This window comes from Epinephelus fuscoguttatus, linkage group LG3, assembly GCF_011397635.1.
Source record: "Epinephelus fuscoguttatus linkage group LG3, E.fuscoguttatus.final_Chr_v1".
In the NCBI taxonomy this organism is placed as follows: Eukaryota; Metazoa; Chordata; class Actinopteri; order Perciformes; family Serranidae; genus Epinephelus; species Epinephelus fuscoguttatus.
In genome coordinates, this window is record NC_064754.1 from 18866186 (window position 1) to 18883179 (window position 16994).

Here is a 16994-nt window from a genome sequence, read left to right on the forward strand (position 1 = left end):
CAAAATTCAGCAGAAACAATTAACAGTGTTTCATTTTACAATTAAAAAGTCCATATGGCAGTACTCCTGCTATCACCAGTGTTTGCAGCCATTCATTGCTGTCAGTGCTGGTGACAAAAGAGTGACAGTCCAAGTGCATTAAGTACATTATTATTATTATTCACAGATAAAGGTCTTACAAGAAACTAATAGATGCATGTGGGAGAAGGTTTTTTTTTTTTATGAATTTTGCATTTATGACAACATTAAAATAGCTGGTTTGCTAAAGCTTAGAAAATATAATATCGGTCTTAGATATGTTCTGCTACACAGGGTTTCAAAATGATATGTAAATGTGCTTTAATGAATCATATAAAATCAGAGAAATATGTGTTGCTGATCAAACACATATTTTTAAAACTCTTTGGCAGGAGGTAGTAAATCATATCTCTTAATTTTGAGTTGTTTATAGTTCCTGGTTTGTTTGTTTTTTCTTTGGCTCAACTTTTTAAAAAAGTAATTTCTGTACAACAGATTCATAACTGCTAAATAAATTACTGTTTGCACTGCTCTCGACTGCCTCAGGGGCACATTAATTTAAAATTATCATTAAAATACTATCATTAAGAAGTACAATGTTTTATGAATTAAACGTACAAATTTAAGTCACATTTCACCTCAAAATGCATTAAACGTTCTAACATCATATCCGATCTACTGCAGTCAACAACAAGTCTTTCAGATCACTGCATGAATTCATATCACTTATAATGAAATCAACTCATAGGGCAATTTATATAAAGTCTGTTCGCCACAGAGGCATAATAACATGTATTTTACAGAATTAAGGTACATAGACTGACCAGCAGCTCCAAATACCTTTAATGTGTGTTCAGATTTGAAACATGCTAAAATTTGCAATCTACAGTTTGCATTATCTCTACACGTGATGCTGGTATAACTGAGTCAAGTATAGCACAATGACCTATGATGCCCCGCTGCATATTCAAAAGGAAACAGGACGTAAAAAAAAATAACTTTAGAGAGCAGTAAAATGGATGTTAGCAGCTGTTATGTCATTTTAATGAATTCATACATATCTTAACTAGAGAGGTCAAAGAGGTTAGAAAACAGAACCTGACATTGCTGTCTGTAAAGTGTAAAGACACACCCAACACATGTGCGGCCTGTGCGCTCCCGTCTACAGTGAAGTAACATGACTCCTTGTTGTACGCTCACAGAATACTGAAATGCCATACATGACTCACAGCCACAAACACGAACACATTCAGATGCACCAACTCCCATCGCGCTACACAAACGTGTAAAATAAACCAAAGCCAATAGAGGAAGTTATCCCCTAAATATCTCTGCTGGCTCTGACTCTTTAGGCCCAACAGTACTTAGGAATTACTGACCTAAGTACACTGTTAAACCAGAGACCCAGCTCTGCTTCATCTGAGCAACACACTTAGTGTGTTTTTTTTCCTTTGTCCTACATGAGAAGAAAGTGCTTTTAAAACACAAACATACACCACTTCAAAGGTATTAGCAGCATTTTGTGAGGCACAGCACAGAGGTTAAACATACTTCAAGTAGAACATGAGCCACCTACCCTTAACAAATATAGAAATGTTATTGTAAACGTGGAAAAACTAGTGTTTGAGAGCACTACTATGATACATAGCAATGTCAGGTATTTACGATTTACTTGGGACATCTTCAAAATATATTGTTTTAATTTCAATAATTTTAATTCCTCTGACTGAACTTGGGTTGATTCAACACCATCCATAAATCTGCTTTTATTAAAACAAAATTCAGTGCCGAAAAATGGTCCCTGTCCTCAGAAAACAGTGTAAAATAAAACAGGTTGTATTAACCGTAAGAAATGATCTTAATGTCTGAATTAAAGCAAGACTATGTAACTCTTGATTAACAGCGGCCACTGTGGCCACAAGCAGCAATTACAGGACGATTCACATTAAATTCCCCTTTCCCAATATCTGAGAGTGCTCTGTTGGTTGCTCCCATCCATCCATCCATCCATCCATCCATCCATCCATCCATCCATCCATCCACCCATCCATCCATCCATCCATCCACCCATCCATCCTCCACTCCTGATCTGGTTTGGGTCAGGGTGGTGGCAAGCTAAGCAGCCCATAATTTTCCTGGTGGAACTTGAGGCAGTCCCAGGCCAGATATGTAAAGCCTCCAGTGTATCCCGTGTCGGGAATACCTCCGCAGGTGTTGTAGGCATCCAAATCATACTCCCAGACCACCTCAGCTTACTCCTTTCAACACGAAGGAGCAGCACTCCTACTCCAAGGTCATTCAGATGTCTGAGCGTATCACCCTCCCAGAGGGCCCTGACACACCAAGCCAATAGTTGGCCATTGATTAATGTCGGGTCGTCAAGTGTGCATCTGTCGCCCTAGAAGTGCACCAGAAGACAAACTGAAGTGAGGAAGTCAAGAGAGCATGAGGTCAAACTTGTAATATCATTGGGTAAGCTGTTGAGCTCTTCGGCAGAAATGGTTCGTAGTTGTTCATGTAATTGTTCGTTTGTGCGGGACAAATATGCTTTGTTCTTTCAACATCAGGTTGTGTTACTAATGTGCTAACTAGCGTCTTAACTGCCAGTGTTATAGTTTCCCTTTTTGGATGACATATACAGACCACCACCTGCTGGTATGGAGTTATTTCCTGTCACACAGGTGCAGAACGTATGTGCTAGCTGGCTGCTGGCTGTAGTCTGTGAGGTGTGTTCAGGTGTTTCTTTTTCTCTGAGACAGAGGAGACACAAGGCGACACACAGTTGGCCTTTGTCACCACCAGTTCTTTGATGTAGGTTTTGTGTGTCTGGGCCTTAAGGGTGCTCCCAGCCACCCTGTGAAGGAAACTCATTTTGGTGGCTTGTGTGTGCCATATTATTCTTTCAGTCATTAACCGAAGGTAACGACTAAAGATGAGGGTTGGAACGTAGATCAAGTGGTGAATGGAGAACGTCACCTTCAGGCTCAGCTTTCTCTTCACCACAACAGTCTGGTACAGCATCTGCATTACTGCTGACATGACACCAATCTGCCTGTCAATATCCAACTCCATCTTACCCGAACTCTTCTTTCAAGGCATCCCCAAGATGCTTAAAGTCCTTCATTTAAGACAATGACTCACCATGGCATCAGACTTGGAATTGCTGACCCTCATCCTTGCTGCTTTACACCTGGCAATAAATTATCCGACTGCCCACTGGAAGTCATGGTCTGACACAGCCAGCAGAATCACATCATCAGCTGAAAAGCAGGGATGCAGTCCTCAGGCCAACATAACAGACACTCTCCACATCTAAACTGTGAATGGAAATTATGTCCATGAAAATCATCACAGACTGAATTCATGACGTGGCACAAATCTGGCATAGCCCAATGCCTGCTGAGAGCCCAAATGTTCACACAGCTCTCACTATGGTTATAAAAGGACTGAATGCCTCATAATAATGTCCCTGGTACCCTGTAGTCCCACAGTAACACACGATACAGTACCCCAGGGGAAATGGTCACAAGTACAAATCCACAAAATACAAGTAGAGTGGATGGACAAACTCCCATGAGCCCTCCAGTATCTTTGCAGGGGTAAAGAGTTCCACCACAAGGAAGGAATTTGCATAGCATTTCCTGGACCAAAGGTTCGGCCTTAGCATCCTTTCCAGTGCCCTGGCATAAGTTTTCCCAGGAAAGTTGAGGACTGTGATACCCTAATAACTGGAGCATACCCTCCGGTTCCCGCTTTTTTAAACGGAAACCACCAACCTGGTCTACCAGCCCACAGGCACTGACCCTGACCCTTATGTGACATTAAGGAGGCATATTGCTCAAGACACCCCCACAATGTCCAGAACCTTCAAGCTGCAAATCGTATCCAACCCTTGCATCCTTCACTGCTGAGCTTTTTGACAACCTCCATGACCTTCACTAATGAATTGGACAAGGCTTTCCCCAAGGCCTTCCAGCTCTGCCTCCTCTATGAAGGATGTGTCAGTCCAGTTCAGGAGTTGAAAACAGTCTGGGCTAAACCCTGCCTCGCCTACCAGAGTCATCTGACAGTTTTTGCAACTGTGACCACAGGAGCTCCAGTCCTTCTGGCCTCCTGATACCCAATGCTGCCCACCGGGGGATTTTTTGGTTGCTACCACAGACACAACTTCATGCAGTGGCTTCTGCAAAGGAGTCTTTGAATGTAGGCCCAAGCTTTGTCCGAGATGCACTTAAAACTCTTCAGGAAGTGGGAGTTTTATCGATGTCTCTTTAGTAATGGCGGTTTATGTGGAAAGTATTTTTGGGGTTTAATGATTTTTCTGTTGCAGAACCTCATTGGGCCACTGGGATATACCACTGAAACATTTATCTATGAAGTCCTAAAATGGAGTGTAACAGCAGCACAACTGGAGGTGTAAAGTCAGCAAAACTGACGTCAGTTACACAGAAATATCTATCAGCTATGATATCAGCTAATATGGTCATAACAGATCAACAGAGGTCTTAGCAGCAAATCCCCTGAGTGTTTTTCCTCAGTAAGGTTGTATTTTATTGTTTATGAGTTCAACTTTTCATCCTTAAAAAAAGAAAGTGTTTTATTTTCTTTCAAAAGTTACATAGTCTCTCTTTAAGACATGGTAACATTAAATTCATGATAATGAATGAATGATTAACACTGAACTGTAACAGAAGGCCTGCCTCGTTTCCTTTTGAATAGACATGTTGCGGGGCTCAAACAGCATTTCAAAAATTCTAGACAGCAGCTGAATGGAAAGTATTACAAAGCAGATTCATATAGCAACATGGCAGAGCATCAGCCAGAGGATGTGGCTTAATGTGGCTTTGCACTACAACAGATTACGGTAACGTCTGCTGCAAGGATACAGCACAGAGTGGGGATAGAAATTGTTGTCGGTGGAAGTTGTCCTGGGGGGTAGATCACAGGTGGGAGTGGCGATAACTGCACTTAACGGTGAATGAAGGCAGATTCTTCAGTGGAGATGTCTGGTGGCATAAGAGAAGACAAGAAGAGGGTGTTAATCTGATGGATTCAATGAAAACAAGGTGAGATGTTAGAGGAGGAAAAATTTTGTTTAGTTTTGTCTGTCCTAAACCATTGTCCACTTCTAAGCCTGTAGTTCCTGGTTCTGAACCAGCTGACCAGATTCAGCCAGTTCACTGCCGGGGGCACGCTACTCGATTTGTTTACGTAGGAGTGCTGGAGGTCGGCGGAGCTCTCCACCTCCTTCTCCCCATTTAGGAAAAAGCAGAGGGGGAGGGGGCTATAAAAAGTTGACCCCATCTCAGCCCCGCAGACTCGCTTCCAAGCTGGAGCTGCAGCAGCATCTGATCTCTCCGAGCAGCTGTCCTCTCCCTGCATCAGCACAACAAATACTTTACATTGCCTGACCTTTTCCTCCTGCATCACTATCCCAGCCATGCCCCCACCAAACACCCCTGCCGCCACCACCACCAGTTACACACACACACACACACACACACACACACACACACACACACACACTTGTTCCTCTTCACACCACTACTCAACCCCGTGCTAGGCCCCTGCCTGCCACGCACCCAGCTGACATGTATCCCTCATGCTCATGCAGTTGTATTATTGCCCTGACACATTAGCTGAGAATGGACTGTGGTTGTAAGTGTGTGTATATGAGTGTAGGAGAAACTGAGAATGAATTTTAAGTTTTTTGTTTTTGGAGAGAGACAGAGAGAGAGAGAGAGAGAGAGAGAGAGGATTAGTCTTTTTGTCTGTCTTTTCATTCTGTCTTTTTTCTGGCCTGTCCGTTTGTTCATTTAGAAAAACTCATCCATGCCTTCATCTCCAGCTGGATCATTAGAGAACTTCCCAAAAATGACAAGCAAATTAGGAACCAGGAAAACCAGCCTAGTCGGCAGAAGGAAATAACAGCATTGTATGTGTGCGAAATCACCAATATGTTACATTTGCATGTTTCATACGCATCATATCAATGTTTGCAAAGTCACAGTGATATATGAGCTGACTTTGTCATCTGGAGGTGGAGGCGATGGTGGATGATGTGTCACTCAGTGAGACGCCTGCCAAGCTGCAGACCACGGTTCAAGACCAGCTAACAACAAACTGGTTGTGATTTAGCGAGTCATTGCTGTCTTTCCAGCAGTGTTTTGGGCACAACATGGGTTTTTGTCGCAACCTGTTACCATTTTTCCAGCGGCTTTTTAGGCACCAACAGTGTTTGTTTTTTGTTGAGACATGGCTGCTTTTCCTACCAGGATACTGGCACCAAAAGCGATTAATTTTTATCTTTTGCTGCTGTACCTGCTGGGATTGTGCCCCCCAAAATTGAGTATTTTTAGCCAAAAGATTATCTTTTCCTTGCCCTGACCAAGTGTTTTTTGTGCTTAAACCTAGCCACACCTTAACCATACCATTGTTAAACGTAAAGTTTCAGCATATCCACTATATGATAACGTCTAACAAATGCGTGGTTTGCAGAAACATACAATTCCCAAACCTGTTTTCAGGCAATTGGGTTGGAAAAACAGAGAATATTATTATGTGTAAAGTGCTGCAGCCCGTCTACCAAAATCCAAAATATTCATATGCTTAAAAAATACCCTCTATCAATTCCATTTTCATTTTCACTGTCTTTAAAATGTTTTCATGTATTGTAATGTTTATATACAAGTAGCATTCATGTATTAGATTATGGTGCACATTTTAATAATAACTAATTTTCTAGTGAGAAAAGTATGCTGTGTTATTAATAGCATGAATAACGGTTGTATTAAAGCAACCTGTTGCGTCAATCATTCCATATTTATTCCAGCACTCTCTGCACCATTGCACTATTGTATTACTGTTTACAATTTCATGTGTTGTTGTTCTTTATATAAAGCCTATATATACTTTTAATATATACATACATATATATCTGTACATAGAAGTCAAATGTTTATAGTCCTCTTCAACTTTGATGTCCTTACTTTAACTGTATATCTATTTCTAAATTAGTGGAGTATAGGCTACATGCAGCGTATACGCTTACTTGGCCATTAAAGCTAATTCTGATGCTGATTCTGATTTCACATTGGTGTTTCAGTTACTTGCACTATGCACGCAGGTTATTGGCTTACTGTGACACTTATTTACAGTTATTAGGGGCACCTGTGCTTTTCCGTCTGTAACAAGTCGAAATGTTTGCTGTGATAAAGACCTTTTGAGTTTAACCTGGATCTGGAGCTTATGCACAAAATATTTTTCTGGAATACTAAATGTGGTCAGTGTGGTAGGTGTGTGGATTTATTTTTAAACATGATGTCAGCATTTAACGTAGGCTACCTCTTCTTGTAACAGAAAAAAGTTTGGTTTCCAAAGTTCATAAGTTTCCAAAGTAATATTAAAATATATCGGCTAACATATGGTATAGTGGGAGAAACCTATATTTGAGCAAGCTCGATAATGTGATATATGCAAGCATGTTAGCATGCTAACAAGCTAGCATCAAACCCAGATCATGGCAGAGGTCGACACAGTGCAGCTAAAGGTCAGGCTGGAGTGGATGGATGTTAAGCTAACCCTGAAAGGTTTAGACTAACATATTGACTTTGGTGAGCTACATGTGGAACATTTTGGCTTTATTTATTGAGGTTTTCTAACACTACACTTATGTTACAAACTCAGTGCAACTCATAGGTGACTTATACTCAATGTGTGGTACTAGAAACTATTTCCTGGACACTCAAGACCTCATTATGCTTTTACCTAAACATATAAGTTAGAAAACATTCTCAAATAAATCCCGTGTCTGTTAGATAAAGATAAAAGGGCTTTATTTTTGTTATTTGTTTGAGCTGAACCTTTAAGCTACATTTAGCTTATTCTTTAGCTTTTCTTTAGCTCCTACTTCAAACTGATCGTTAATATAAAAATGCAGGAGGGATTGTTCCATCTCATCCAGCCAGGAGAAAGTTTCATGAAATGTCACGAACAAGGAACGAACACATTAATGAACTGTAACGTTATCTGAGTAATCAAGGCATTTCTAGAATAACTTGATGTAAGGTGTCACTGACTGGAATACTTTCCTGTGACACTCTCCAACCCTGAGAATAAACCATGTAAACAAACTCGTCTCACACTATTAAAATAGCCCGACGATGTGTAATGCAGAGAAAAGGGAACTCAGCCGACTTGCTCCGGCCGAGGCCGAAAATCCAATCTCCCAGCATGCTCAGTGGAGTCAGGTTACCTGTCATGAAGCTACTGCATGTCTATTAACACTGAAATGCCACTGCTGAAGCGGCCCCGAGCTGGACTGCTGCTTTGGCCACATTTACAAGCAAAAAAAAGATAAAAACTCATGTAGCTACATCAGGACCTTTACGCAGGGCCACGTGACCATGTGAGTGTCACGCTGCTGCACAATGACAGAGTATGGTTCAGCATCAACAGCCTCAAAATATCAAACTCCATAAACCTCAGAGCCAATTTAGGGCATGGATTATTTATTAACAGAGGTGGAAAATATCTAATGACAACTATAAAGTACAAGTAGCTCTTTGTCTATATACAGCTGATGAGCACAATCCTGTGAGACTGTTTACCTCAGAAATATACAGTTCTTATAAATTAAAACATGTGGCCTTGTTTTGTTTGCATTTATTTGAGATATTTTTTTTCTAAATTTTGTCTAATTTTTTTTAAATAAAAATGGCTAAGTCTCTCAATTCCTTAAAGGAATACTTCATCCACAAAATGACTGTTTGTAGATCCACTGCTAATCATGCCGTGTTTCCTTGAATTGTGAAGCACACTTGGTTTTTCTCACATGCCTCCACAAAAAATGGTAATCATATTGATTTATTAATTGATTTGGGGACCACGTTTTAACAACAGCAAGCAGAACATTTGTTCACAAACTCTCACACAACCCGTGCAGCATAATCCAAGTCTCACTGACGCTGTTGTATACTCAGTACTTCCAAAATACAAGCTTTTTTGTACTAAGTCTGGCTTTGAAGAGAGCATGGACAAGTTGCACTTTCAGTTCAGTTCTGGATACTGAGGTTTTAACAAAAATGCATGTGTTTAGGAAGTGCGGAGCATACCACTGGATCACAGAAGCTTAGATTATACTGCAAAAGTTGTAACAGATGTTTTGATACAGTTTTCCTGTAGTTAAACCTGTTCCCCAATCGATCAGTACATCAATATGTTTTCAGTCAAAAAAAGTTCAGAGTGCTCAGAAGGTTCATCTAATCATGTGACGAAGGTGCTCTTTGGTGGGAACGTTGATATCAAAAAAGGGAAATCCAAGGCACTCTTCTTTAAATGTATAGAAAGCCTGTTTCATATAGAAAAGGTTAAAATATGATGAAAGTGGGTTACAGCCCACGTGTTTCGGCACAAAAGCCTTCTTCAGGGTGTAACCCTCAGCACACTAATGCTCCTTGCAAAGGAGCATTTTTTTGACTGACATCAATATGTTTGCCATTTTCCATGGAGATGTGAGAAAACCAGTTTGCTTCAAGAATACAAAGTAACACGGCATGACACACAAATGATAATTTTATGCGTGCAGTATTCTTTAAAAATTGCATTTAATTATTTTATTTTAGTTTGAAAAAATAAGCTTAGCTCAAGGTTCACTTACCATCGTGTACCACATCCACGAATCCTGAGTTAAGATTACACTTTTTCCAGAAATTCAATTCATTTTTATTCTATATTCTTCTTATTTTGCTTCATCTCAAAACCTCAAAATGACCTAACATTTTTTGCTAGATTTGGAGACACTAGCTCAGAGGTGTCTGTATGCTGCTATGGTACAGACAGGAGGATGTTTTATCAATGTTTGCTTGAGAGCTGGATGAGTTTATAAAGTGTGTGAATAAAAAAATAGTCGGGGTGCTGCATCTGCACCTTTATGGTTACAATTGTATGATCATATGCAACCAGCCATTAAGAAATATTCAACTGAGTAACATTTGTATCTTAATTGAATGACAGTACATGTACTTAACACTCCCTCCACCCCCTTGCACTTTATGATTTATGTGACTGAACTAAAACAAATTTGCATTACACACAACAGTTTTTGTGCAGTCAGTTTAACCTTAAGGCTTACCTGATGTTGACAGCAATCTTGTGAGAAACATTTAAAGGCATACTATGCAGGATTTTCCTAAAAAACAACATATGTATATACCCTCTCAGTCATCACTTATGGCCCACTAGAAGTGTGTGGGGTGTGTTCATCTGCAGAGACTCTGGCCTCTGCCTGTTTTTTCTTATTTTGCAAGGTGCCAGTAAGCAGCACACATCCAGGAGGAAGCTATGAACATGGTGGACATGGTGCAGAAATAACACAAATATAGCAAATGAGAGTGAATCTGTAGTTGGCTTTCACTTTCGCTGGCAATATTGTTTACAAAAATAACTGACAATTCCTGCAGAGTGTACCTTTAAAACTTTGTATTATATATTTGATCTGGTTTCAATCAAATGCATTCAATTGTTTAATGAATAAAAGCACATTTACATTCTGTCGTGGTAAAAAGAAGAAGGGCAGTAGGAGTTAAAGGGACATGTGCTAACTTACATGTGTGATGAGATGTTTCCTTGGTCACCGATGCTCCACTACAAAGCTCATTGTTGTTCCATCAAAGGAGGGTGGTGCGATGATTCTTGGACCTTGTTGCGTCGTGATGCTGATAACTGGCTTCCTGTCAGAGCTGGCTGCACCTCCTCTGGCGGTCACATGTCCCAAACTTACAGGAAGCTGCAGCGACCTTTGTGGAGCCTCACCTGTTGCGCTGTAATACGCACTCTCTGCGCCTGCTGCATTCGATTCTGGCTTGGGGCTTCTGGCGTTTTTAATCTTTTCTCCACCTGCATCCTCAGAAAGACATGGCGACTGAGGCAACACCGCCTGGGCTGGCAGAGTGGGTGAGGGGATGAAGCCTGGGTAGATCATGTAGGTGGGGGCATATGCTCCTGGGTTCAGGGCCAGGGGGGACAAAGAGAGAGGCACAGGGGTGACAGGGGTGACAGGTGCCACGGGAGATTGGGGCATGGGTACATCCACATACTGGCCTGTCTCAGGGTCAAATAGTCTCTTTGTGGTGGCCTGTATGGGAGTGTCCACCAGGTAATAATGTCCTGTAGTGGGGTCCAAAAGCATCTTGCGCTGGGTCTGTGGGACTCCCTCTCCGGCAGAAGGTGTGGGTGACACAGTGGGGACAGATGGAGAGAAACACAACACCTGCGGCTGTGCTGGAGGCCCCGTTGTCACCCCTGAGTGATGGTAGATGCTTGAGGATGGGTACTCCATGATTAACGGAGACCGTTTCTGCTCAGGTGTCTTCCTGCCACCTGTTCTGATTTGGTTTGAACTCACCTCCCTTGAAACTGGCTCTCGATTCAGCAGTTTGATCTCATTGGTGTACCCGAGACCCGGTATGGTTAAATAGTTCTCAGAGTCTGAGCAGGCCTGTGTGACAGTGGGATTAGTGGGAATGATTTTGACCTTTCCCTGCTCCACCTGGCCGTGTTTCGGGGGCTCTATTTTCACCGACAGCGGAGCCACCGGCGTCGTGGAGCTTTTCATAGTCGATGATGTTTGTGGTGCAGAGCTTTGGGGAACGGGGTTGCTAACTGACACGCTGACACAAGCCTTATTGCCAAAATGAAGGACGCTTTTGTTACTGAACATTTTTCTTTGCTGTGATTGTGTTTTAAACGTGTCGTCGGTATATGGAACATGTATGATAGTCTGAGCTCCCTTCTCTTCCTGTGGCTGAGGAGTCTCCTGCTCCTCTGCTCCTTGCTCCTCACTAGCAATAAGCGACAACACATGGCTGCCTGTGATTGGTTGGGGAGGTTGAGTTTTGCGCTTCCATTCATTTCTATCAAAAACATAAAGCTGCTCCATTGTTTTGACCGCAGCTTTGAGCTTCTCTAACGCAGCCTGTTTGGGTATTTTTGGCTCATTTCTCCTGTCAGACGTGTCGCCTACAAACTTCTCCTGCCTCTGTTTTGTCATTTTGGTTTCAATATTTGGCTGAATATCTGACTGCTCAGGGTGTAGCTGCTTGGATACAACAAATGGCGCCCTACTGGTTGTGCAGTGTGATGGTGTGTTTTCACTTTGAGGTGTTTCTGATGAGATGCCAGCCTCTGGTTGTTTCTGTGACGCCTCAGCTGCCTGTTGTTTAACATTTGTTTTTACAGAGTGACATTTAATCACAATGGGAGATGGTGATACATGCTTAATCGGCTCTCTTGGTGCCTCGGGTTTATCAGCTGCTGTGGAACATTTACTCTCACTATTTTCCAATGAAACAAAGCGATATGAACTTTTTACCAGTTTACGGACATCTCTGACCTGATATATTGGTGTTTGAAACTTGCATTTGGTGTCTCTAATGTCTCTAACAGTGAAGTTTGGGATTTTATCTGCAGCAGACAAGATGTGGCATTTGGCTTCACCTGCTGCCCTGTATGTGTTCACAGAGTTGAAACTTATTTTAGGGGTTAACAGGCTGGCGATATTCAGTGTACAGCCTTTATTTTCCTTCACACTCCTCAGGCGTATTTTTATCTCAGGGGGTTTTCCCCACTTCTCGGTTTCTTCTTTGCCCACTATGTTTCCATTGTTGCCTGTTTTGAACTCTTTTTCACATTTCTGTGGGCCTGCAGGTGCGCCTGCGACAGGTGACTGGTCTTCTGTAAAATCCTGCTCTTTTGAAAGGCGCTGGCAGCTTGGAACAAAAAGCAGTTTTGTCAACATGCTGCTGGTGTCTAATCCTTCTTTTGTTGTGGTTTGAGTGTCAGCTACAGGTGTGGGTTCAGGGTCCTTTGCAGGTTCTGGCTCCTCTTCTTTCAGTGAGTTAAACGCACTGCTTTGGCTGTGGCTGAGCGATGCTTTCTGAGGCTCCTTTTCTGAGTCATCTGGTGCGTTGTTGCTTTTCTGCTCCTCTGCTGGCTCACAGTAACTGTGTCTGCTGCCCTCCAGGTGCTGATCATCAGCAGAATTGACAGTCAGACCTGAGCCTGTGTCTGATGTCTGTCTTTGTAATCCTCTTCCTTGACTCCTGTCTGGATCTTTGAGCTGAGAACTCGGGGAGAGCGCTGGGTATGTGTCACAGATTTCACCCCTCTCCATCTTGCGCTCCTGTTCGAACTGCATCTTTTTGGAAATTACATTTTTCAATAAACTTGATGCGAAAACTGCTCTTTTGTGTGGATCCCCCGAGCTATCTGAGTGATGCATCTCACACCCTGACCTGGCCAACACGGTTCCAGTGACCTCATTGGGTCGCGCTTTCCTGGAGCATTTTGGACGTCTGGCGCCTTCAGGCGCCTCAACACAGCGGAAATTTAGCGTGACTCCACGCTGCTTTGACTGAACAGGATCTTTCAGTTCGATCTTTTGGCTAGAAGAGGATGATCGTTGAGAACTTGTTATCTTGTTCAGTGCGTACATTTTGGCTTGTGGAGCTTTCGTGCCGGTAACAGACTTACCATGCCTCTTATTATCCACAGTCCTATTCATTTCCAAGGTTGCGCTGGAAGTCTTGTGCGCAATTACGCGCCGCTCTCTTCCCCGTGATATGTTTCCATAATTCCAGTCCACATAAGCGGACCAGTTATTTAGTCCATATTCCGACATGGAGGACTCACTAGAAGTGCTAAGATTAATGGCATCAAAGTATGGACATGCCAAGCTCCGGAAAGACTTGGCGGTTAAATTACGCACCTCTTTGTCAGCGTCGTCCAGCTCACTGATGGAGCTGGACGCTCCGCTGGAATACTCATTAATATCTTTCCGTCTCAGTTTGGATGCAAGGTGCTGACGGCCCGGAGCAGGGATGAAATATTGGGCTCTGTCGCACAAGGGCCCCACTCTGGCGCCAGAGCTCACAAAAGAAAAGTGGCTCCCGTCTCCAAAGTGTTTGGTGTAGCCACGGGTGCTGTTGTCAGAGATGTTGACAGGTTCGTTCACCGCCCTGGAGGATGTTTTTATTGATAAATGAATTTTCCCCGCATTAACGTCTCCACTGTGGTTTTTGCACATACTTTCATCTGAGCTGGCGCACTTGTCGGAGTCACAAAGATCACTATCCTCCTGCTCGGTGCTGACAACCGCTCCACCAAGATTAGACTGCACTTTTGCTTGGCTCCTGCCCTCCAGTATCAAAGTCCCCTCCTGCGTGTCATCACTTTCAAAAGACGCGTAATCCACAAATGAATAAACCAGGTTGTCGTCTTCAAAATCCCAGCAGGTCCCTCGCCCAAGGTCGTAATCTACGTCGTGGTCGAGCTCGGTCAGCTGGATTTCGTGCGTCGTGATATAGTGGGACTCGTCCTCCACGGTGTCGGAGCCGCAGTGGTCGGACAGCACCGCGCTGGTGCCATCATCAGACTCCGTCTTGCTGTTCAGATACATGTCCGTGTATTGGAGCTCATCGCCCTCACTGCACACATGTTCACTGCAGTCACTCGGGTCGAGCTCGGCCTGGCGCTGCTCCTCATTCTCTGAGTCCTGATCGGTGTTGGGAAGTTTGGTCAGAGTTTCCACAGGAGGCTCACCCGAAACGGGCCCGGGGTCGGTGTCCCGCTTGTCCTGTAACTGCTCTTCAACAAAGTCCTCTGAAATGATTTTACCCTTCTCATCATGCTCCCCATGCTTTATAAGAGACAGCTGGTTTCCCTCGCCAGTGAAAGACACTTTCACCGTTTTTACGCCCTCCGGTTTCATGTCCAAATCCACATAGTTGGACTCGTCGCTTTTTGTCTCGACTGCGTGGCCCTTACTGTCCGTGTTGTCCTTATGCTTGTCCCCTGGGAGCAGCTTCCTGTGAAGTAAGGTGTCATCTCGGTAAGTGAGAGTTTCCTCCGCTGCTTCCATTTAGTCCGGTCTTACCGTCAGGTGGTCCTCGTTTACGATGTTATACCGACACAGGACGGAAAACTCTGCAGGCTGGAGGGACGAGGAGGACGGAGAGAGGAGGGTGGGAGGGAGAAAGAGCGAGAGAGAGAGAGAGAGAGAGAGAGAGAGAGAGAGAGAGAGAGAGAGAGAGAGAGAGATGGGGGGAGTCCCAGGGAAAATCCCACGATGATTTCTCTCTGGTGTGAATCTCAGTGTGGCCAGGCTCAGGAGCGTTTACAATCAGTCATTTTGGAACTGTGCGCATGACGCACGAGGCCATATGATGCTCACCTCCAAAAGTGCCAAGATTCAGCACCTTTCCTGGAAGAACAGCTCCCCTTCACGAGTTTCTTAAAACTACTCAAGCACACTTTCTGAGAAACTGTTGCATATCCCAAAACACTGCAGGGATATGAGTTCATAGTGTGATCATTTAACTTTAAATAAAGTGCCTGTGGATGAATGTTGCATTTCTATGGCATTAGTTTCGTAAGATATTTGACTTTATTACTGTAAAATGTGAATCTCACTTCATTGAGACATTTGACTGCCTCTGACCTCACTAATAATGAAGGGATATTGGATTTTGGTGGCACTGACTAAAGTCTTTGTGTACTTTTGCCATATGAGTCAAACTTTTTGATTGAGTCACAGCCTTCTACAGGACAAAGGAAGTGCTGTACAGTATAAAATGGTCTGATGATAGCTCTTAATGTTATGGGTTGTTTTTTTTTTGTTTTTGTTTTTTTAAAAAAAGCTCTTAAGCAGTTGAGGAAAACTGTAATTTTACCTCAGATAAACATGCTTAATATTTATAATTATAATGGGGAGTTATATTTGTTTTAATTGAGGTAAAATGGAGACTTTAGGTAAAAGAAAAATCAGTGGCTTTACTCTTCTAATTACAACCAAAACAAAAGCTACTCAGTTACATAGCCTACCGTAAATTTTCAGTAATAGCCCGCGCTATTATTTGCTTAAATCACTGAAATCAACAGGGCTGTATTTGGGACAGGCCTTTAATTCCTTTCATACAAAACCGTTGTTCAGCAAAGATGGGGCATATAATCAAATTATTTAAAGAAGTATGAATATTACTTGAGTAAAAATTAGGCTTTAGAAAATCAGTCAATCATGATCATGATTATCTGTATGAAAAACCCTTTTGATTCTTTTGATCTGAGGGCATTTATGGACTAAAGAAATATGAATAACTTGCCAGGTAATTGATGAATAGACACAAAATTTGAGGTAGCCAACAACTCAGTTTTATACATCCGAAGAGCTTCCATAAGAAAAATTAACTGCTTGGCAACCAGACCAGGCCTCTAATTGAGACAGGCCTTTATTTGACAAAATGTGTAGCTACACCGGTCTAGTAAAAGGGACAGGGCGTCTAACTGGGACTATGCTTTTAATTGAAGTTTTGCGGTAATTTATCTTCTGATATATTGGTGTGCGTTTCCAACCCAACTGCCAGAAGAAATGTTGGCAATGTACATTTCTGCAAACCATGGAAACATTACATTTGCACATTATGTAGCAGATACGTTAAAATGTTACATTTCAACAACACTGCAGTTAACATGTTTTTAGATTTAGGTACAAAAATCAATTATTGTTAGCAAAAGGTCATGCTTTGGCTTAAAATACCTAGTTTAAGGGGCCCAGTCCCCGCTGGAAAAGCAGCGATGTGTTTGCCACTTTTTGTGGCACTATACCCAGTGGATAAACAGCAACGGATCACTACAAGTGCCCATGTTTGGTGTCCAGAAAGGTGCTTGAAACACAGCAATGACTCACTAAATCATAAGCAGTTTTGTTGTTGTTGTTGTCTCAAACAGTGGCCCGCCACCTCCTGCTGAGAAGGTCAGCTCATATATTATGTAACTTTAGGAATTTGATGTGATACACATGAAACATACAAATGTAAGGTATGGTTTGCACAACTGTACAAAGCCAACACTTTCTCCTGGCAACTGGGCTGGCATTTTAAGGCTATTTTAAACATACTGTTGAATGTTTTTAAAGTTTGACT

At 42.6% G+C, this 16994-nt stretch overlaps 1 protein-coding gene across 1 annotated transcript; it reads right to left on the reverse strand.

The window, feature by feature from the left end:
* Positions 1 to 838: 838 nt before the first annotated feature.
* Positions 839 to 15014, reverse strand: LOC125885875 (uncharacterized protein C4orf54 homolog). Its single transcript, XM_049571682.1, has 2 exons — positions 10625 to 15014; positions 839 to 5024 (listed from the first exon to the last, which is right to left on the reverse strand). The coding sequence occupies exon 1, from the start codon at positions 14933 to 14935 to the stop codon at positions 10649 to 10651; it is 4287 nt and encodes a 1428-aa protein (XP_049427639.1). The 5' UTR covers positions 14936 to 15014; the 3' UTR covers positions 839 to 5024; positions 10625 to 10648.
* Between the last annotated feature and the right edge of the window lie 1980 nt (positions 15015 to 16994).